The sequence below is a fragment of the Amblyraja radiata genome, chromosome 41 (genome assembly GCF_010909765.2).
Source record: "Amblyraja radiata isolate CabotCenter1 chromosome 41, sAmbRad1.1.pri, whole genome shotgun sequence".
Classification (NCBI taxonomy): Eukaryota; Metazoa; Chordata; class Chondrichthyes; order Rajiformes; family Rajidae; genus Amblyraja; species Amblyraja radiata.
Window position 1 is genome coordinate 13050329 of NC_045996.1, and position 21461 is coordinate 13071789.

The window sequence follows — 21461 nt, forward strand, 5'->3', positions numbered from 1 at the left end:
ATCCCCTCCCCTTCATCCTCTCCACCTTATCCGCCACCCCCCCTCCTCCCACTCATCCCCTCCCCATCATCCTCACCACCTTCACCCCCTCCCTTTCATCTATGGAGCGAAGGAAATAGGCAACGTTTCGGGCGTCCCAAAACGTTGCCTATTTCCTTTGCTCCATAGATGCTGCTGCACCCGCTGAGTTTCTCCAGCACTTTTGTCTACCCCCCTCTCAGGGTCTGGGTGTGTGTGTCTGGTGCGACCCCCCACTCGATGCTGACCAGCGATTCTCTGGACACCACCGTGTGCTCGGGGCAATTGCCCCCCCTCCACTCTGGCCGCTTGTAACCCAACAGTAGCGGCAGGAAACACACTCGCACTAAGTTGCCTCTTAAAGGGAAATGTCACCGCACTTGTAAATGCCACCCAGTTTCCTGACGCCTGCCTGTAGCCAGCACCTTCACATACACACTGTTCACCATCCGTGGGGGTTAATATTCAGCAGCCGTGCGTGAATGATGAGGTGGGACTGCCTTGTACCCCAAATGTAGTTTTGAGATACAGCGCGGAAACAGGCCCTTCGGCCCACCGAGTCCGTGCCGACCAGCGATCCCCGCACACTAACACTATCCTACACACACTGGGGACAATTTACAATTTTACCAAAGGCTGCGGTTTAAGCCAGCATCTGCAGTTCCTTCCTACCCCCTCGATTCTCATCTTCTTTTCCAAATCTTACCATTGGCAACAGACAGTAGACAATAGACAATAGGTGCAGGAGTAGGCCATTTGGCCCTTCGAACCAGCACCGCCATTCAATATGATCATGGCTGATCATCCCCAATCAGTACCCCGTTCCTGCCTTCTCCCCATACCCCCTGACTCCGCTACTTTTAAGAGCCCTATCTAGCTCTCTCTTGAAAGCATCCAGAGAACCGGCCTCCACCGCCCTCTGAGGCAGAGAATTCCACAGACTCACCACTCTCTGTGAGAAAAAGTGTTTCCTCGTCTCCGTTCTAAATGGCTTACTCCTTATTCTTAAACTGTGTGTGGCCCCTGGTTCTGGACTCCCCCAACATCGGGAACATGTTTCCTGCCTCTAGCGTGTCCAAACCCTTAATAATCTTCTCTCCCTGACTCCCATCGACCTTGCGATGTTTCACGCTGCCTCGGGAGAGCAGCCAACGTAACCAAGGGCCGCTCACACCCCGGTCATTCCCTCTTCTCCCCTCTCCCATCAGGCAGAAGATACCAAAACTCGAATGCACTTTCCCCCAGATTCGGGAACAGCTTCTTTCCTGATTTATGCTGTAACCCAGGACTGGGAGGTACTTTCCAGGGATAGACACAAAAAGTTGGAGTAGAAACATAGAAACATAGGTGCAGGAGTAGGCCCTTCGAGCCAGCACCGCCATTTAATATGATCATGGCTGATCATCTAAAATCAGTTACCCATCCCTCCTTTCTCCCCTTATGAGCCCTAAGAGCTAAACTCTCTCTTGAAAATATCCATTGAATTGCCCCCCGCTGCCTTCTGTGGCAGAGAATTCCACAGATTCACAACTCTCTGGGTGAAAAAGTTTTTCCTCATCTTAGTCCTAAATGGCCAACCCCTTATTCTTAAACTCTGACCCTTGCATAACTCAGCATCGCTGCAGAGAAGGAATGGGTGACGTTTCCGGTCGAGACCCTAATGCTGCCTGTCCCACTGAGTTACTCCAGCATTTTGTATCTATCTTCGGTTTAAACCAGCATCTGCAGTTCCTTCCGACACATTCGGTACTGTCCTGGACTCTTTCCCGATGTGATGTGCGATCGGTAGCTTTTCCTAGTGCCGAACAAAACACAAAGTGCTGGAAGAACTTTAAGGCGTCACGGTGGTGCAGCAGTAGAGTTGCTGCCTCACCGCGCCAGAGACCCGGGTTCGATCTTGACTACGGGTGCTGTCTGTACGGAGTTTGCACGTTCTCCCCTTGACCTGCGCGGGTTTTCCCCGGGTGCTCTGGTTTCCTCCCACACTCCAAAGACGTACAGGTTTGAAGGTTAATTGGCTTTGGTGAAAATTATAAATAATAATAATAATAATAATAAATTTTATATTTAATGGGCGCCTTTCATACAAAATCTCAAGGACACCTTACATAATAACATATAATCGGAATATAACAAGTAATAAAGACATCACAGAGACACAAATTAAAAACAGGATTCAATCCAAAAACAGAAAATCAAAAACAGTGTGAAGAGGGAGCAGCGGCAACCAATTCGCGCCAGCGTCCACTCGCTCTTCACGGCAGCCATCTTGGACACAGACCTACAGGACTACAATTAGACAAAAAAATCATCCCCCCACAGTGGATAGCGCACTGTGGAGGAAGGCACAATGTCCAGTCCCCACCCCATGTTCACACCAAAGTCATGCCTATTGAGGCCACCGCAATTGCCTCTACGGAGGCCCGATGTTCCTGGCCGTTCTCACCGGATGGTCTTGCCCCGGCGTCGGGAGAGTCCTTTTGGATGCTGGGCCACTTGGAACGGCCGCTTCCTGGTTGGAGCCCGCGGCTGCCGAAGCCGACAAGGCCGCGCCGGTTTGGAGCGCCCAGGCTCCCGTTGGTAAAGTTGGTAAAGCTCCAGCGCGTCGCTCCAGCGCGGCGACCCAGGCAAGGGATCGCCCGCTCCACTCCGCTCCGCTCCAGCGCTCCAATGCTGTGCCGCCGCCGAGGCCGAGGTGCTGGGCGGTTCCCGCCAGGAAACGGCGCTCCAAGCCCGCAGGTAGGCCACGAGGACGGGTCAACGGGCAGCCCGGAGAAAAGGCTGCCACACCGACCAGATAGGGACCTAGAAATTCAGTTAATACCTACCCCCCACATTAAAAAGACCATATCCCCTACAAACAAAAAACAGGACTCACTAAAAACTATTAAAAAAACGGATTTAAAACGGACAGCTGCTGGCTAGCAGCCGTTCACCAAGATGGCTCCTCCTCCTCGATAGTGTGTAGGGTAGTGCTAGCATACAGGGATCGCTGGTTGGCACGGATGAGGTGGGGCAAGGGGGTCTGTTTCCACGCTGTATCTCTGGAGTCATGATCGAACCCAGGTCTCTGGTGCTGTAAAGCCCCTGTCCCACTTAGGAGACCTAAACAGCAACCTCTGGCAACCTTGCCCGCCACCCAAGGTTTCAATGAGGTCTCCGGAGGTTTTGCTCACTCTCCCTAATGGTCGAAAGTGGTTTCCACGTGTTCGAGGCTTCATCTAGGTTGCTGTTATTTTTTCATCATGATTAAAACCGGCCTCGACTAAAAATGGGTTGCCGTTTTAAAAAGCGATCATTTTTTTGTCGCAGGTCTAGTGGAAGCCAGTTTCGTTCATAGTCGAGGAAGGTTTTCAACATGTGCGTGGGAGGTGGTAGGAGGTTGCAGGTCACCTCGACCTTGATTTTTTTTTGGGTGGTGGGCAAGGTCACTAGAGGTTGCTGTTCAGGTCTCCTAAGTGGGACAGGGGCTTAAGGCAGCAACTCTATCTCTGCGCCACCCTGCCATCCTACCCATGAACCTGTCCAAACGGCTTTTAAATGTTCTAGCACCTGCTTCAACTATCTCCTCTAGCAGCTCGTTCCATGCACCCACCACCCTCTGTGTGGAAAAAAAATTGCCCCTCAGGTTCCTATTAAATCTTTCCCATCTCTTCTGTAAGCCATGTCCTCTGGTTCCTTGTGAGGGAAGGAACAGCAGATGCTGGTTTACACCGAAGATAGACACAAAACTGATGCAGCGGGTCAGGCAGCATCTCTGGAGAAAGTAGGAATAGGTGACGTTTGGGGTCGAGACCCTTCTTCAGACTCCTCTGGTTGTTGCATAAACAGTGACCACTAAAGGTGTTCCATTCGTCGCTGTCAGAGCTTACAAACTGTGGCAGGAACGGAGCGACAGAAACGAGCTTGCCTTCCCCATCCTTGACATCAGTAAATCTCTCTTGTTTGGTTGCCTGGCAACTGTGAGTATATCCCCCTCGCTCTCGATGCTGAGGCGATGCAGTTATTCAGTGAAGGGTTGCGACGCTGAAGCTTAAAATGCGGTGGAGGAGGTTGCTGGAGAGAGGGAGTGCGGGTGCTGGTGAACTGGTCCTGCCCGCAGCCTTGAACCAACATTACCGGTGGCTGCTGTAACTGGGAGCTGTGCCAAACCGCAGGTAAAAGTGATCCCTTCCTGATCCTTGCCCGGTTTTATCTCGGCGGCGCAGTATCTGCGCCGTATCTAGGGTTGCCACCTGTCCCATATTAGCCGGGACATCCCGTATATTGGGCTAAATTGGTTTGTCCCGTACGGGACCGCACTTGTCCCGTATTTGACCGCTACCACTCGGGTCGAGTCGGAACGCCGCGTCCGGCCCCGCCTCACCCGTCCCGACGTAGTGCAGCCCATGGAGTGCAGCAGCAGCACCTCGCCCGTGGCCCCGCGGTCGGAAGGCAGCCCGCCCAGCTGTCCGACCTTCGGACCTTCGCTTACCGCCGACAACACCACCACCCCTCCTTCTCACGGCCGATCATCGGTTCATGAGTTGGATCGGGGTGCCGGACTTGCCCGGGCCAAAACTCCTCGGCCAACTCATTATTCACCCAGCCACGGCCCAGTCAGTCAACGAATTGCCGTCGGGAATTTGTCCCATATTTTGACCTTTTGTCCCTTATTTGGGAGTGAGAAAGTTGGCGAGCCTAGCCGTATCACTGCTGGCCTCTCAAAGCAGGGGACATCGGCATGGATCGGCCCAGTGAGGGCGGGTGTTCATACGTTCTAGGAGCAGAATTAGGCCATTCGGCCCATCAAGGCCACTCCGCCACTCAATCATGGCCGATCTATCTCTCCCTCTCAACCCCATTCTCCTGCCTTCTCCCCATAACCTCCGACACCCACACTAATCAAAAAATCAGTCAACCTTGCCTTAAACATATCCATTGACTTGCCTTCCACAGGCAATGGATTCTGCAGATTTACCACTAAAGAAATTCCTCCCCATCTACTTTCTAAAGGCACGTCCTTTAATTCTGAGGCTGTGGCCTCTGGTCCTAGACTCTCCCACCAGTGGAATCATCCACTCTATCCAAGCCTTTCACTATTCAGTAAGTTTCAATGTGGTACCCCCTCATCCTTCTAAACTCCAGCGAGTACAGGCCCAGTGCCGTCAAACGCTCATCATAAGTTAACCCACTCATTCCTGGGATTGTTCTCGTAAACCTCCTCCTCTGGATTCTCTCAGCCTATTTTTTAGTTTGGTTTAGAGATACAGCGCGGAAACAGACCCTTTCGGCCCACCGGGTCTGCACCGACCAGCGATCCCCGCACATTAACACCATCCTATACCCACTAGGGACAAGTTTTACATTTATACCAAGCCAATTAACCTACATACCTGTACGTCTTTGGAGCGTGGGAGGAAACCGAAGATCTCGCTATTTCGAGGAAGCATTTGGCATTCAGCTCCCCTCCCCAGAGGTACAGGGGACACTAACAGAAGTAGATGAACCGGAGCAGCCGGAGAAAACCCACGCAGGTCACGGGGAGAAGGTACAAACTCCGTACAGACAGCGCCCGTAGTCAGGATCGAACCTGTGTCTCTGGCGCTGTGAGGCAGCAGCTCTACCCGCTGCACATTTCCAAACTAAACCAAACGTCCTTTCTAAGAACACAGCGTCCATATTGTGATTGGAATGCACCCGCAGTTCAGCCAAAGATGCATTGGGGGCTTGAGGAAGGTTGCAGCGTGAGGGAGCGCTGAGATTGGTTTGGCTGCATTTTTGGATCGGCAGCATGATTGGTTTGGCTGCATGGTTGGGTTGGTAGCATGGTTGGCTTGGCAGCATGGTTGGTTCTGCAGCATTGTTGGTTTGGGTGCATGGTTGGTTCAAGGGGCATGGCTGGTTTGGCTGCGCGGCTGGTTTGGCTGCTCGGCTGGTTTGGCTGCATGGTTGGTTTGGATGAATGGTTGGTGTGGCATCATGGTTGGTGTGGCAGCATGGTTGGTTTGGCTGCATGGCTGGTTTGGCTGCATGGTTGGTCTGGATGCACGGTTGGTTTGGATGCATGGTTGGATTGGCTGCATGGTTGGTTTGGATGCATGATTGGTTTGGATGCATGGTTGGATTGGCTGCATGGTTGGATTGGCATCATGGCTGGTTTGGCTGCATGGTTGATTTGGCACCATGGCTGGTTTGGCTGCAGGGTTGGTTTGGCTGCATGGTTGGTTTGGCTGCAGGGTTGGTTTGGCGGCATGGCTGGTTTGGCATCATGGCTGATTTGGCTGCACGGTTGGCGTGGCAGATTGGTTGGTTCTGCAGCATGGTTGCAGACAGGAGCCCCAATGGTCCATCTGGCCATGCTTGCAGTGGTTGACAGAGCGGGCGATGGCTGCGTTGGCAGCGAGCCAGTGTCTAACTCCACTACTGGATTCCTCTGCTCCGTTCCCCTTGGCTGCCCGCCAACAGTTGGCTGGGAACGTCTCCGCAGTGTTGCCAAGTTCCCAGGCTCGCTCGCTCACTAACTCCTCCCGCCAACTCAGAATCACCATTTAGCCAGAGGATAGTTTTAAGGCAGGGATAGACAGATTCTTGATTAGTGCGGGTGTCAGGGGTTATGGGGAGAAGGCAGGAGAATGGAGTTGAGAGGGGAAGATGGATCAGCCACGATTGAATGGCGGAGTAGACTAGATGGGCCGAACGGCCTAATTCTACTCCTATTCCTTGTGACCTTATGACCATTTGTGAAAGATGGTCTCATTCAAAGAGACACGGCTAAATGCAGCCCTGCCGGGGTGAGGAACATGCACTGAAAATTAATCGTCCTGAAACAACTCGAGCAGTGCCTTCAAGCTCACATGTATGCAGATGTTCCCAGTTAGAGTGGGATGGATTAGTCAAACTGTGCTTGTAATGGAATGTCTGGGTTAGGCTAACACACAATCTGCTTTTCACTCTGTAGGGGGGCAGTACAGTGCCGTTAACTGTTTATTTGCTGGTTCATTCCTTTCACCATTAGATTGCAGACAGGAGCCCCAATGGTCCATTGTTAAATTTTTTTGCATATTTTAGTTTAGAGATACAACGCGTAAACAAGCCCTTCGGCCCACCAAGTCCAGGCCGACCAACACTATCCTACACACACTGGGGACAATTTTAGGGACTAGATTGGATAGGGCACGGACGATGGGCCGAAGGGCCTGCTTCCATGCTGTACGAGTCTGTTGATGTTGTTATCTGGGACTAGCTTGGACGGGGCACGGATGATGGGCCAAAGGGCTTGTGTGGGTGTTGTCTGACCTCTGACCTCTGACCTTTGCCCTTTGCCCCGCAGCCCCTTCACGGCCCAGCTCGGCCTCGTCGCTCAGCCTGATGTCGGCGGTGGTGGGGGGGATGTCCGCAGCCCGCAGCTCGGGCAGCTGCACGTCGGTGAACACGGTTTGCTCGGACAGCGAGCGTCCGGCCAGCCTCAGCTCCTCGGCCTCCTCCGCCTCGCTACAGGAGTCCCACAGCGCCTTCGGCAGCAGCGGCGCGCTGGCGCCCGTCGCCCCCGGCAACCCCGGCCCGCACAGCAGCGACATCAGCCTGGACCTGACGCCCGTGGGCCCGGCCGAGGCTCCGTCCGAACAGCCAGGGCCGGCACCCTCCCCCCGCCCCGTCGCCCGCGACAACGGCGGGCGGCCTCCGGAGCGGAAGGAACCCCAGACCAAGCCGTCGCACGTGGAGCGGGTGGTGAGGGAGATCGTGGAGACGGAGCGGGCCTACGTGAGGGATCTGAAGAGCATCGTGGAGGTAGGCCTCAGGCTTCGGGCCTTGTTCACCGTGATAAACACAACCGTTCAATGTTTCAATGATTCTTTATTGTCCCACACGATACGATATAACTTTATTTATCCCAGGAGGGATATTGATCTGCCAACAGTCATGAAAACACACAAACACAAAATACATCAAACATGAAATTAAAGTAACGAGTGGAAAGGATTGGGGATGTACAAAGAGTGGGGAGGGTAACAGTTTGATACAGTTTGATGTACAAATGCACAGTGAAATTCCTATCTTACATACAATCCAGTAGAACATTGCCATACCTAAAGGGCCTGTCCCACTTTCAAGACCTAATTCACAACCTTTTTCACTCGTGGACATTTTTCATCATGATGAAAAAACGCCCCGGCCTACTTGATGCCCCAAGTACCTACGACTAGCATCACAACCTACCTACGACCTCCTACGACCTCGTGACGACCATGCTGTGAGTATGAGTCAAGGGCAAACTCGGCAGAGGTCGTGAAAGTGGAACAGGCCCGTAAGCACCATCTCCGATGAGAAATAGTCCATGCAGCCAACATGCAAACGTACGCTAGATTTTGCGCCATTTTCAAGCCGGGACTGGTATATAGAAGCAAGGATGTAACGCAGAGGCTTTCTAAGGCACTGGTCAGACTGCATTTGGAGTATACAAACTTAAAGCACATGGTATTGGGGGTTCAGTATTGATGTGGATAGAGAACTGGCTGGCAGACAGGAAGCAAAGAGTAGGAGTAAACGGGTCCTTTTCACAATGGCAGGCAGTGACTAGTGGGGTACCACAAGGCTCAGTTCTGGGACCCCAGCTATTTACGATATATATTAATGATTTGGACGAGGGAATTGAATGCAACATCTCCAAGTTTGCAGATGACACGAAGCTGGGGGGCAGTGTTAGCTGTGAGGAGGATGCTAGGAGGCTGCAAGGTGACTTGGATAGGCTGGGTGAGTGGGCAAATGCATGGCAGATGCAGTATAATGTGGATAAATGTGAGGTTATCCACTTTGGTGGCAAAAACAGGAAAGTAGATTATTATCTGAATGGTGGCCGATTAGGAAAGGGGAGATGCAATGAGACCTGGGTCATGGTACACCAGTCATTAAAAGTAGGCATGCAGGTGCAGCAGGCAGTGAAGAAGGCGAATGGTATGTTAGCATTCATAGCAAAAGGATTTGAGTATAGGAGCAGAGAGGTTCTACTGCAGTTGTACAGGGTCTTGGTGAGACCACACCTGGAGTATTGCGTACAGTTTTGGTCTCCTAATCTGAGGAAAGACATTCTTGCCATAGAGGGAGTACAGAGAAGGTTCACCAGACTGATTCCTGGGATGTCAGGACTTTCATATGAAGAAAGACTGGATAGACTCGGTTTGTACTCGCTAGAATTTAGAAGCTTAAGGGGGGATCTTATAGAAACGTACAAAATTCTTAAGGGGTTGGACAGGCTAGATGCAGGAAGATTGTTCCCGATGTTGGGGAAGTCCAGAACAAGGGATCACAGTTTAAGGATATGGGGGAAATCTTTTAGGACCGAGATGAGGAAAACTTTTTTCACACAGAGAGTGGTGAATCTGTGGAATTCCCTCCCGCAGAAGGTAGTTGAGGCCAGTTCATTGGTTATATTTAAGAGGGAGTTAGATGTGGCCTTGTGGCTAAAGGGATCAGGGGGTATGGAGAGAAGGCAGGTACAGGATACTGAGTTGGATGATCAGCCATGATCATATTGAATGGCGGTGCAGGCTCGAAGGGCCGAATGGCCTACTCCTGCACCTATTTTCTATGTTTCTATGTTTCTATTGTGAACAGTTTTGGGCCCCATTTCTGAGGAGGGTTATGTAGGAAAGACCACAAATCAATGCAAAATAAGATTGTTATAAAATAATGCAATAAGATTGTTAAGAGTTTGGACACGCTAGAGGCAGGAAACATGTTCCCGATGTTGGGGGAGTCCACAACCAGGGGCCACAGTTTAAGAATAAGGAGTAAGGCATTTAGAACGGAGACGAGGAAACACTATTTCTCACAGAGAGTGGTGAGTCTGTGGAATTCTCTGCCTCAGAAGGCGGTGGAGGCAGGTTCTCTGGATGCTTTCATGAGAGAGCTAGATAGGGCTCTTAAAAATAGCGGAGTCAGGGTATATGGGGAGAAGGCAGGAACGGGGTACTGATTGGGGATGATCAGCCATGATCACATTGAATGGCAGTGCTGGCTCGAAGGACCAAATGGCCTGCTCCTGCACTTATTGTCTGTTGTCAAAATGCTGGAGTAACTCAGCAGGCCAGGCAGCATAGCATCTCTGGAGAGAAGGAATGGTGTCTAAAGAAGGGTCTTGACCCGAAACATCACCCCTTTCTTCTCTCCAGAGACGCAGCCTGTCCCGCTGAGTTACTCCAGCTTTTTGGGTCTATCTGTGGAGAGTTATGCTGACATTGGAGATGATCCAGAGAAGGTTTTTACGAGAACGATCCCAGGGATGATTGGGTTAACGTAAGAGGAGCATTTGAAGGTTTTCTTTGCCTGTACTCGCTGGAGTTTAGAAGGATGAAGCATGTGTTGTATCCAGCCTTTGACTTAATGGGCAGAAAAAAGCTTCAGTGATTCGATCGTCTTATGGAATGTTAGTTACTGAGTACTGGACTGAGTTGGAAACAGCCCAGGCATGGTTTAATTACAGCTCCTGGCGCTGTGGGAACCTTTAATAACATTCTCTGGTTGAATATAACTGCAGTGATTAAATAGCATTTATAGGTCCCTTCCTAATAGGGAGCTGGTGGGATCACTTCCTGGGGAAAGCACTTATTAATTACTAAACCTCACTGCACTTCCACCAGAACTGCACAAGCTTCTGAGATTGTTCCCTGCAATTGCCTGTCTCTGTTAGCATGTAACGCCGACCATTCCCAGATATGCAACCCATGCGGACCACACCTGTTCCTCATTTGTTAGTTTAGTCTAGTTTGTCGTCCCGTAAATACAATGCCAGGTTAAGTATAAGGCGGCATGGTGGCGCAGCGGTAGAGTTGCTGCCTTACAACACGATCCCGACTACGGGCGCTGTCTGTACAGAGTTTGGACGTTCTCCCCGTGACCGGCGTGGGTTTCCTCCGGGATATCTAGTCCAAGCCGCGGAGGTTGGCCTCCCGTTCCGATTGGGTAATGTAAAATTGCCCCTAGTGTGTGTAGGATAGTGTGAGCGTGTGGGGATTGCTGGTCGGCATGGACTCGGTGGGCCGAAGGGCCTGTTTCCGCGCTGTATCTCTAAACTAAACTAAAAACTTAAAAATAGCCCACTGACACCAAGTCCAGTTTAGTTTATTGTCACGTGTACTGAGGTACAGTGAAAAGCTTTTTTGTTGCGTGGTATCCAGTCAGCCGAATGGCCTACTCCTGCACCTATTGTCTATTGTCTATTGTCATCGCCTATCCATGCTCTCCAGAGATGTTGCCTGACCCGCTCAATGACGCCAACACTTTGTGTCTTGTTTTGGTTGCCTGGTTGAAAGAAACTACGTGGAAACAGGCTCTCTGTCCCACCGTGTCCACGGAGATCATCGATCACTCGTTCAAACTATTATCCCACCTTCTCATCCACTGCCTGCACATGCGGGGCAATTTTCTAGAGGGCCGATTAATTTACAAACCCGCACGTCTTTGGCAGCCTATTTCCCCGTCTCCCCACATCCCCCTCAACTGCTCTCCCTCCCTTCAGATTCATCCCCTCACCCTCACCCTAGGGGCAATTATCCCCACCAACCACAACTACTTTGGGATGTGGGAGGAAACCGGAGCACCCGGAGGAAATCCACGTGGTCACAGGGAGAAACATAGAAAATAGGTGCAATAGTAGGCCATTCGGCCCTTCGAGCCTGCACCGCCATTCAATATGATCATGGCTGATCATCCAACTCAGTATCCCATCCCTGCCTTCTCTCCATACCCCCTGATCCCTTTAGCCACAAGGGCCACATCTAACTCCCTCTTAAATATAGCCAATGAACTGTGGCCTCAACTACCTTCTGTGGCAGAGATTCACCACTCTCTGTGTGAAAAATGATTTTTTCGTCTCGGTCCTAAAGGATTTCCCCCTTATCCTTAAACTGTGACCCCTTGTCCTGGACTTCCCCAACATCGGTAACAATCTTCCTGCATCTAGCCTGTCCAACCCCTTAAGAATTTTGTACGTTTCTATAAGATCCCCCCTCAATCTTCTAAATTCTAGCGAGTACAAGCCGAGTCCCCCCACATCCCCTCAACTGCTCTCCCTCCCTTCAGATTCAACCCCTCACCCTCACCCTAGGGGCAATTATCCCCACCAACCAACACTACTTTGGGATGTGGGAGGAAACCGGAGCACCCGGAGGAAATCCACGTGGTCACAGGGAGAACGTGCAAACTCCACACAGAGACAGCCAGCACCCGAGAATAGGATCGAACCCGGGTCTCTGGCGCCATGAGGCAGCGGCCACATTTTGCTGAGGTGACTTTCTTCTCATTACAAGGCGTCGTTTCAGTGGCTGCTTTTCACTTTTATGCATGAGAGCAACTTAATTAAAATGTCTTTTGGAGCAATCGATCATATTTGGTTATCGGCAGTGACCACGGCAACAGAGTACAGCTGCCTCGTGTATTTCCTGTAATAATACAGAGGCCCGATCTCGATCAGCTGGACTCTGTCAACCTTCGCTCAGATCCGGGTACGGAGTCTCCACCAGGAATTCCCATTGTTTTCCCAAGACCGTCCCCCATTCTTCCCAAAGCCTCCAGTCATTCCCACTGCCCACTCCGAGCCTCAGCCCGTGTGTGCGTGAAACTGCAACATGTCTAGACTACTTGGTCATGGACACACGCAGGATACTGGAGTAACTCAGCGGGACAGGCAGCATCTCTGGAGAGAAGGAATGGGTGACGTTTCAGCCCGAGACCCTTCTTCAGACCTACAGGACAGTGTTAATGTGCTAGGGTCGCTGGTCAGCACCGACTCGGTGGGCCGAAGGGCCTGGTTCCGTGCTGTATCTCTAAACTAAATTAAACAGAGACACAAAATGCTGGAGTAACTCAGTGGGACAGGCAGCATCTCTGGATGGAAGGAATGGGTGACATTTCGGGTCGAGAACCTTCTTCCCTTTCCGTCTATGAGCCGAAACGTCACCCATTCCTTCCCTCCAGAGATGCTGCCTGTCCCGCTGAGGTACTCCAGCATTTTGTGTCTACATAGAAACATAGAAACATAGAAAATAGGTGCAGGAATAGGCCATTCGCCCCTTCGAGCCTGCACCGCCATTCAATATGATCATGGCTGATCATCCAACTCAGTATCCTGTACCTGCCTTCTCTCCATACCCCCTGATCCCTTTAGCCACAAGGGCCACATCTAACTTCCTCTTAAATATAGCCAATGAACTGGCCTCAACTACCTTCTGTGGCAGAGAATACCACAGATTCACCACTGTGTGAAAAATGATTTTCTCATCTCGGCCCTAAAAGACTTCCCTCTTATCCTTAAACTGTGACCCCTTGTTCTGGACTTCCCCAACATCGGGAACAATCTTCCTGCATCTAGCCTGTCCAATCCCTTAAGAATTTTGTAAGTTTCTATAAGATCCCCCCTCAATCTTCTAAAATCTAGCGAGTACAAACCGAGACTTTCCAGTCTTTCTTCATATGAAAGTCCTGACATCCCAGGAATCAGTCTGGTGAACCTTCTCTGTACTCCCTCTATGGCAAGAATGTCTTTCCTCAGATTTAAACCAGCAACTGCAGTTCCTTCCTACACAGATGGGAAGAAGCTTCTCCCTAGTCTGGTTGTGAGCTGGGACATATAAGATCATGGCCGGTCCATTGAAGGAGAGGTATTCTGAGTCAGTAAAACGCATGCAAACAGTATTAAATTCAACGCCTCCAAAACCCATGTCATCCAAAACTGGCCTCAATCATTCAACTGTGTTTACACAGCCTTAGGAGAGTGTTTAAAAAAGAAGGCCTACTCTCTGCTTGACAACAGGGGTTGCCATGGGAGAGCGGGCGACCTCTGACCTGGAAGTGTTCTGTCGGCGCGGATGGGCCATGTTTTAACGGCGTCGGGTTTGACCCCTGACCCTGGGGCGTTTGGCTGGACGGTCCGAGCCTGGGTCGGGTGGGAATGTGTGGGAGAGGAGGTCGCTCCAGGTCACAGGCGGAGAGAGAACAAACATCTTCTCATGAGACACGAGGCTATCACAAATTGCCAAGGAAGGACGTCAGCCGTTGGAGTTGTGAAACAAGCTGTAAATCAAACAGCGGGCGGGGGTGGGGAGGTGCAGCATCTCTGGAGAAAAGGAATGGAAGACGAGACCCTGACCCAAAATGTCACCTATTCCCTTTCTCCGGTGATGCTGCCCGACCCACTGAGTTACTCCAGCATTTCGTGTCTATCTTCGGTTCAAACCAGCATCTGCAGTTCCTTCTTACAAGATCCCCATGGTCGTATTGAACGATGACCAGTGTGGACTGGGTGGGCCGAAGGGCCTCTTTCCCTGCTGTATCTCTAAACTATAATATTTCAGCAAGACCCTTAGAGGTGGGATCACCGGGATAGGGCAGGGAGATTGGTGACCGATTGAGAAGTCCACACTGTAGTGGGCAGAGGGGATGTTCCCCACATCTCCCCCCTCCCTACCTTCCCCCCACCACCACCCCCCCCTCTCCACCCTCTCAATGTGACCATACTGGAGCTCAGAGAGTTAACATCTGCCCAGCCCCCACTGACCCATGCAGTCAGCATCTGGGCCCAGATGTTTCGCATTCCACTGGATGTTACATTTTGCCCTGTGAAGAATGCCAGACATTTAATCTGCTCACGGCTCCCTTGATTCCGTACAGAGTTCCATCACACAGCCTGGGGCAGCTGGTGAGGGGAGGCCAAGGATCAGTTTAGTTTATTGTCACTCACATATACAATGCAAAGCCTTTCTGCTGTGTGAATAGACCATATATGATTACAATCGATTGTACAAACACACGATAAAGGGAATAACGTTTAGTGCAAGATATAGCCCAGTAAAGTTCCATTAAAGGGTGGTGGAGGGGGGGGGGGGGGGGGGAGTTTCAACTAAACTCTGCCTCACAGTGCCAGAGACCCAGGTTCGATCCTGACTACGGGTGCTGTCTGTGTGACGCTTTACATTCTCCCCGTGACCTGCGTGGGTTTTCTCCGGGTGCTCTGGTCTCCCCCCACACTCCAAACATGTACAGGCTTGTAGAGTTATTCGGCCTCTGTATATCGTCCCTAGTGTGTAGGGTAGTGCGAGAGTCATTTAGAACGGAGACGAGGAAACACTTTTTCACAGGGAGAGTTGTGAGTCTGTGGAATTCTCTGCCTCAGAGGGCGGTGGAGGCGGGTTCTCTGGATACTTTCAAGAGAGAGCTAGATAGGACTTAATGATAGCGGAGTCAGGGGAAATGGGGAGAAGGCAGGAACGGGGTACTGATTGGGGATGATCAGCCATGATCACATTGAATGGCCGTGCTGGCTCAAAGAGCTGAATGGCCTACTCCTGCACCTATTGTCTATAGTATGGGTGATTGCTAGTTGTCGTGGACTCGGTGGGCCACAGGGCATGTTTAAACTAAACTAAACTAAACTTAAGATAGTCCGAGGGTATCCAATGAGGTAGATGGTAGCTCTTTAGTCAGAGGGTGGTGAATCTGTGGAATTCACTGCCATAGAAGGCTGTGGAGGCAAAGTCAGTGGATATTTTTAAGGCAGAGATATATAGATTCTTGATTAGTGCGGGTGTCAGGGGTTATGTGAAGAAGGCAGGAGATTGGGGTTAGGTGGGGGAGATATATCAGCCATGATTGAATGGCGGAGTAGACTTGATGGGCCAAATGGCCTCAGTCTGCTCCTATCACATGAACATGACGATCGTTCTCCAGTTGGTGAGAGGGTTGTCCAGTTGCCCAAGAGAGAGTTAGATTTACCTCTTAGGGCTAACGGAATCAAGGGATTTGGAGAGAAGGCAGGAACGGGGTACTGATTGTGGATGATCAGCCATGATCACATTGGATGGTGGTGCTGGCTCAAAGGGTCGAATGGTCTACTCCTGCACCTATTGTCTATGTTTCTATGTTTGCTGGGAAGAAACTGTTCCTGACCAACAAAAAGTTTGGTGTCTTTCACCGAGTTGTTGACCTTCCAGCAGCACTTAATGCCCGTCTCCGAATGTGTCCCTGAGAACGTTTTTCCCCCCCCAAAAATAAGCTTTATTCTGAATTTCCCCTTCTCTGTGACCCTCAGGATTATCTGGGCTGCATCATCGATTGTGGGGAACTCCCCTTGCAACCCGACGAAGTCAACACCTTGTTCTGTAACATCGAGGACATCTATCAGTTCAACAGGTAAAAGGGGCAAAGAGTGATGGGTGGATACAGGTGAGGGGGGGCAGTGTGATAGACAGATGGGTGGAGTAAATATGTCGGAAGGAACTGCAGATGCTGGTTTTAAACCGAAGATAGACACCAAAAACCTGGAGTAACTCAGCGGGTCGGGCAGCGTGTCTGGAGAGAAGGAATGGGCGACGTTTGGGGCTGAGATCCTTCTTCGGACTGAGGGTCGGGGGGAAAGAGAAACGAGAGATGGAGAACGGAGACAAGGAAACACTTTTTCTCACAGAGAGTGGTGAGTCTGTGGAATTCTCTGCCTCAGAGGGCGGTGGAGGCAGGTTCTCTGGATGCTTTCAAGAGAGAACTAGATGGGGCTCTTAAAAATAGCGGAGTCAGGGGATATGGGGAGAAGGCAGGAACGGGGTACTGATTGTGGATGATCAGCCATGATCACATTGAATGGCGGTGCTGGCTCGAAGGGCCGAATGGCCTACTCCTGCACCTGTTGTCTATTGTCTATTGCCTATTGAGATACAGACGGTGATGTTGAGAGAGATGGAGGAGAAATGAATGAATGACTGAGTTGGATGATCAGCCATGATCATATTGAATGGCGGTGCAGGCTCGAAGGGCCGAATGGCCTACTCCTGCACCTATTTTCTATGTATGTATCTATGTATCTATGACATGCACACAAAGTAACCGCGGCACGGTGGCGCAGCGGTAGAGTTGCTGCCTTACAGCGAATGCAGCGCCGGAGACCCGGGTTCGATCCCGACTACGGGTGCTGTCTGTACGGAGTTTGTATGTTCTCCCCGTGACCGCGTGGGTTTTCTCCGAGATCTTCGGTTTCCTCCCACGCTCCAAAGACGTACAGGTTTGTAGGTTAATTGGCTTGGTGTATGTGTAAAAATTGTCCCCAGTGTGTGCAGGATAGTGTTAGTGTGCGGGGATCGATGGTCAGTGCGGACACGGCCTATTTTCACGCCGTATCTCCAAACTACACTAAACTAAACTAAAATATAACGTTGCTCTTTCTCCTTGCAGTGAGCTCCTGGATGACTTGGAACGCAGCAAGGACCCCATCGGAGTGGCCGAGTGCTTTGTTGATCGGGTGAGCAAACAGACTCCACCATCTCCTCGAACCCCCCCCCCCCCCCCTCTCCCCCTCCGACAATCAGCAACTTGGTCTTAAAGATAGCGGAGTCAGGGGATATGGGGAGAAGGCAGGAACGGGGTACTGATTGGGGATGATCAGCCATGATCACATTGAATGGCGGTGCTGTCTCGAAGGGCCGAATGGCCTACTCCTGCACCTGTTGTCTATTGTCTATTGTGTCCCCTTTGGTCGCTTGTTTCCACACCTTACCCTTCCATATCCCTCATTTCCCACTCTCCTGACTCTCAGTCTGAAGAAGGGTCTCGACCTGAAACGTCACCCATTCCTTCTCTCCAGAGATGCTGCCTGTCCCGCTGAGTTACTCCAGCATTTTGTGTCTATCTTTGGCAACAATATCTAACCAGCCCCCCCACCTCCCCAGTACCTCAGAGTGAACTTGGTGGGTTCAAGGCCCCTCCCAGGAATTCTGATCGACCCAAAATGCTGCAATTTGAGGGCGGCACATAGTGGCACAGAGGTAGAGTTGCTGCCTCACAGCGCCAGAGGCCCAGGTTCGATCCTGACTACGGGTGCGGTCTGTCAGTACAGAGTTTGCACGTTCTCCCCGTGACCTGCGTGGCTTTTCTCCGGGTGCTCCGGTTTCCGCCCACATCCCAAAGCCGTGCGGGTTTTGTAGGTTAATTGGCCCTCTGTCTATCGATCATCCGGTGCGTCAGGACTGGATGAGAAAATGGGATAGCATGGAACTCGTGTGAACGGATGAACGATCGATGGTCGGGGTGGACTCGGTGGTCCGGAGGGTTCTTTTTCCATGCTACATCTCTAAATTAAAAATTAATAAAGAAAATGTATGAGGCATCTCGGTGGGTGGCCTGTGTGTTAGCAGAGCTCCCTGTCACAAATGCCGCATAAATCTGACTTGCCTTAGTCGGGATCAGGATTTGAATTCCTTTGGGATTTCACTTCAAAGACGGCAGTGGGGTGGAATGTCGGATCGGATGATCCAATCCCAACAGTCAGAACCTCCCTGGTGGTTCCCAACCTCTCTCCCCTTCCCCCTCAACCCCCCCTGGCCCCTCTCTCCCCTTCCCACTCCCTCGCCTTCCCACTCCCTCCCCTATCTCTACCCCTCTCTCCCTCCTTCCCCCTCTCCCTTTCCCACCCCCCCTTCCCCCTCTCCTCCTCCTTCCCCCTCTCTCCCCTTCCCACCCTCCCTTCTCTCCCCCCTTTACCCCTCTTCCCTCCTCTTCCTCCTCTTCCCCCTCTTCCCCCTCTTACCGACTCCCTCCCCTCTCTCTACCCCTTTCCACCCCTTTCCCCCCTCTTCCCCCCTCTTCCCCACTCCCTCCCCTCTACCCCTTTCCCCCCCCCTCTTTCCTCTCTCTCTCCCTCTTTCCCCCTCTCTCCCCCATTTCCACTCTCTTCCCCTTCCTTCTCTCTCCTCCCCCCTTCTCTCCCCTTCCATCCCACTTCCCTTCCCCCTCTCTCCCCCTTCCCCTCTCTCCCACCCCACCCCCTTTTCTGCCCCTTCCTCCCTCATTCCCACTCCGACTCCCCCCCCCCCCCCCCCGGCATTCTATGCACCAGCTCCTCAGTCCCTGTGACCCCGGGCCTATCGATCTTTCATCTATATAAACCCCGATGACTGACTGACAGTGGTATTCTGTCCCCACAGAGTGAAGAGTTCGACATCTACACCCTCTACTGCATGAACTACCCCAAGTAAGTCACCTCTGGGTGGGGTACGTGTGTGACCGAACCCTGGGCAGGCCAGGGTTCGGAGTTCAGGGGTCATCAGATGGGCCTGATGGCGTTGTGAGGCTCGGTTGTCAAGGTTACGGGCCTATCCCATCCTCGCTAGGCCCTGGCCTTACTTTAGTTCCGTTTAGTTTTGTTCTAACGTGTACCGAGGTACAGTGAAAAGCTTTGGTTTCCACTAGTGGGAGCGTTTAGGACCAGACTGCCTCAGAATAAAAGGACATAACTTTAGAAAGGAGATGAGGAGGAATTTCTTTAGTCGGAGTATGGTGAACCTGTGGAATTAATTGTCACAGACGGCGGTGGAGGCCAAGTCAATGGGTATTTTTAAGGCAGAGATAGATTCTTGGTTAGTATGGGTGTCAGGGGCTATGGGGAGAAGGCAGGAGAATGGGGTTAGGATGGAAAGATAGATCAGCCATGATTGAATGGCGGAGTAGACTTGATGGGCCGAATGGCCTAATTTTTCTCCTATCACTTCTGGAAGCTGTGTAATTTGGCCTTAACGCTGCACACTCTCTCTAACCTCTCTCTCTCTCTCTCACTCCCCACAGCTCAGTGACTGTCCTACGAGACTGCATGAGGAACGAGATTTTGGCCAAGTTTTTCCGCGCCCGCCAGACCACACTCTCGCACTCCTTGCCCCTGGAGACGTACCTGTTGAAGCCCGTGCAGAGGATCCTCAAATATCACCTCCTGCTGCAGGTAAACAATAGACAATAGGTGCAGGAGGAGGCCATTCGGCCCTTCGAGCCAGCACCGCCATTCAATGTGATCATGGCTGATCATCCCCAATCAGTACCCCGTTCCTGCCTTCTCCCCATATCCCCTGACCCCGCTATTTTTAAGAGCCCTATCTAGCTCTCTCTTGAAAGCATCCGGAGAACCCGCCTCCACTGCCCTCTGAGGCAGAGAATTCCACCGACTCTGGCGTAGGGTGGGGGAGGGGAGGTGAGGGGTGGGGATGGGGTTGAGCGGTTGGTGCGGAGGGGGAGGGGGAGGGGAAGTGAGGGGTTTGCTGTGAGTCTGGGCGGTAATGCCTTGCGTGGTTCCCGGCAGGAGTTGGCGAAACACTTTGACAAGAGCGCGGGGGGTTACGAGATGGTGAAGGAAGCCATCATCACCATGACGGCCGTGGCCTGGTACATCAACGACATGAAGAGGAAGCAGGAGCAGGCCGTGCGGCTGCAGGTAAAGGCAGATATGATAGTGGTGTTTAAGAGGCTTTTAGATAGGCACATGGATATATGGGGACAGGGGGGATATGGATTACGTGCAGGCAAAGGAGATCAGTTTAACTTGGCATCATGTTCAGCATGGACATTGTGGGCCGAATGGCCTCTTCCTGTTCTATGTTGTGTCAACTGCTGAATCCTGGTCTTGTGCTCCCCCCTGCTGGGCTACTCGGGTATGGCAAGCAAATGTTCTGAGTGAAAGGACACAAAGTGCTGAAGTAACTCATCGGCTCTGGAGAACATGATTGGAGATGTTTCGGGTCGAGAGTTTCCCTCAGTATGAAATGTCGCCTCTCCATGTTCTCCAGAGATGCTGTCTGATCCGCTGAGTTACTTCAGCACTTTGTGTCAATAGACAATAGACAATATGTGCAGGAGGAGGCCATTCGGCCCTTCGAGCCAGCACCGCCATTCAATGTGATCATGGCTGATCATCCCCAATCAGTACCCCGTTCCTGCCTTCTCCCCATATCTCCTGACTCCGCTATTTTTAAGAGCTCTATCTAGCTCTCTCTTGAAAGCATCCAGAGAACCGGCCTCCACCGCCCATCTGGGGCAGAGAATTCCACAGACTCACCACTCTCTGTGAGAAAAAGTGTTTCCTCGTCTCCGTTCTAAATGGCTTACCCCTTATTCTTAAACTGTGTGTGGCCCCTGGTTCTGGACTCCCCCAACATCGGGAACATGTTTCCTGCCTCTAGCGTTTCCAAGCCCTTAACAATTTTATATGTTTCATTGAGATTCCCTCTCATATTTCTAAACTCCAGAGTATACAGGGCCTGTCGCCATGGTGCACCTCGAAACTAAGATGTTCCTTGTCACGAAACAAGGAACTGCTGATGCTGGTTAATACTCTGGTTAATACTCAGGTCAAATGGCCTACTCCTGCACCTATTGTCTATTGTCTATTGTCATTTTGTGTCCTTTTGCCATCCTCTGCAGGAGATTCAGAACTCGCTGCTTAACTGGAATGGTCCCGACCTGATTGCGTTCGGGGAGCTGGTGCTGGAAGGAACGTTCAGGGTCCAGAGAGCCAAGAAGGAGAGAACGTTGTTCCTGTTCGACAAGATGCTGCTCATCACCAAGAAGAGAGCCGAGCATTTTAGTTACAGTCTGCACATCTTTGTAAGTGACACCGTCCTGAGGGACCCTGAGCCGGCACGCGCTGGAGTTTAGACGGA

General features: G+C 51.5%; 1 protein-coding gene across 1 annotated transcript in view; it reads left to right on the forward strand.

The window, feature by feature from the left end:
• The first annotated feature begins 7309 nt into the window (after positions 1–7309).
• LOC116967875 (pleckstrin homology domain-containing family G member 3-like) overlaps positions 7310–21461 on the forward strand; it is a 34774-nt gene continuing 20622 nt past the window's right edge. Inside the window, exons 1-7 of the mRNA XM_033014512.1 lie at positions 7310–7788; positions 16082–16182; positions 17215–17281; positions 18963–19009; positions 19600–19750; positions 20105–20236; positions 21223–21405. Of these exons, the coding sequence (XP_032870403.1) occupies positions 7369–7788; positions 16082–16182; positions 17215–17281; positions 18963–19009; positions 19600–19750; positions 20105–20236; positions 21223–21405 (1101 nt within the window). The 5' untranslated portion in view covers positions 7310–7368. The remainder of the gene's footprint in view (positions 7789–16081; positions 16183–17214; positions 17282–18962; positions 19010–19599; positions 19751–20104; positions 20237–21222; positions 21406–21461) is intronic.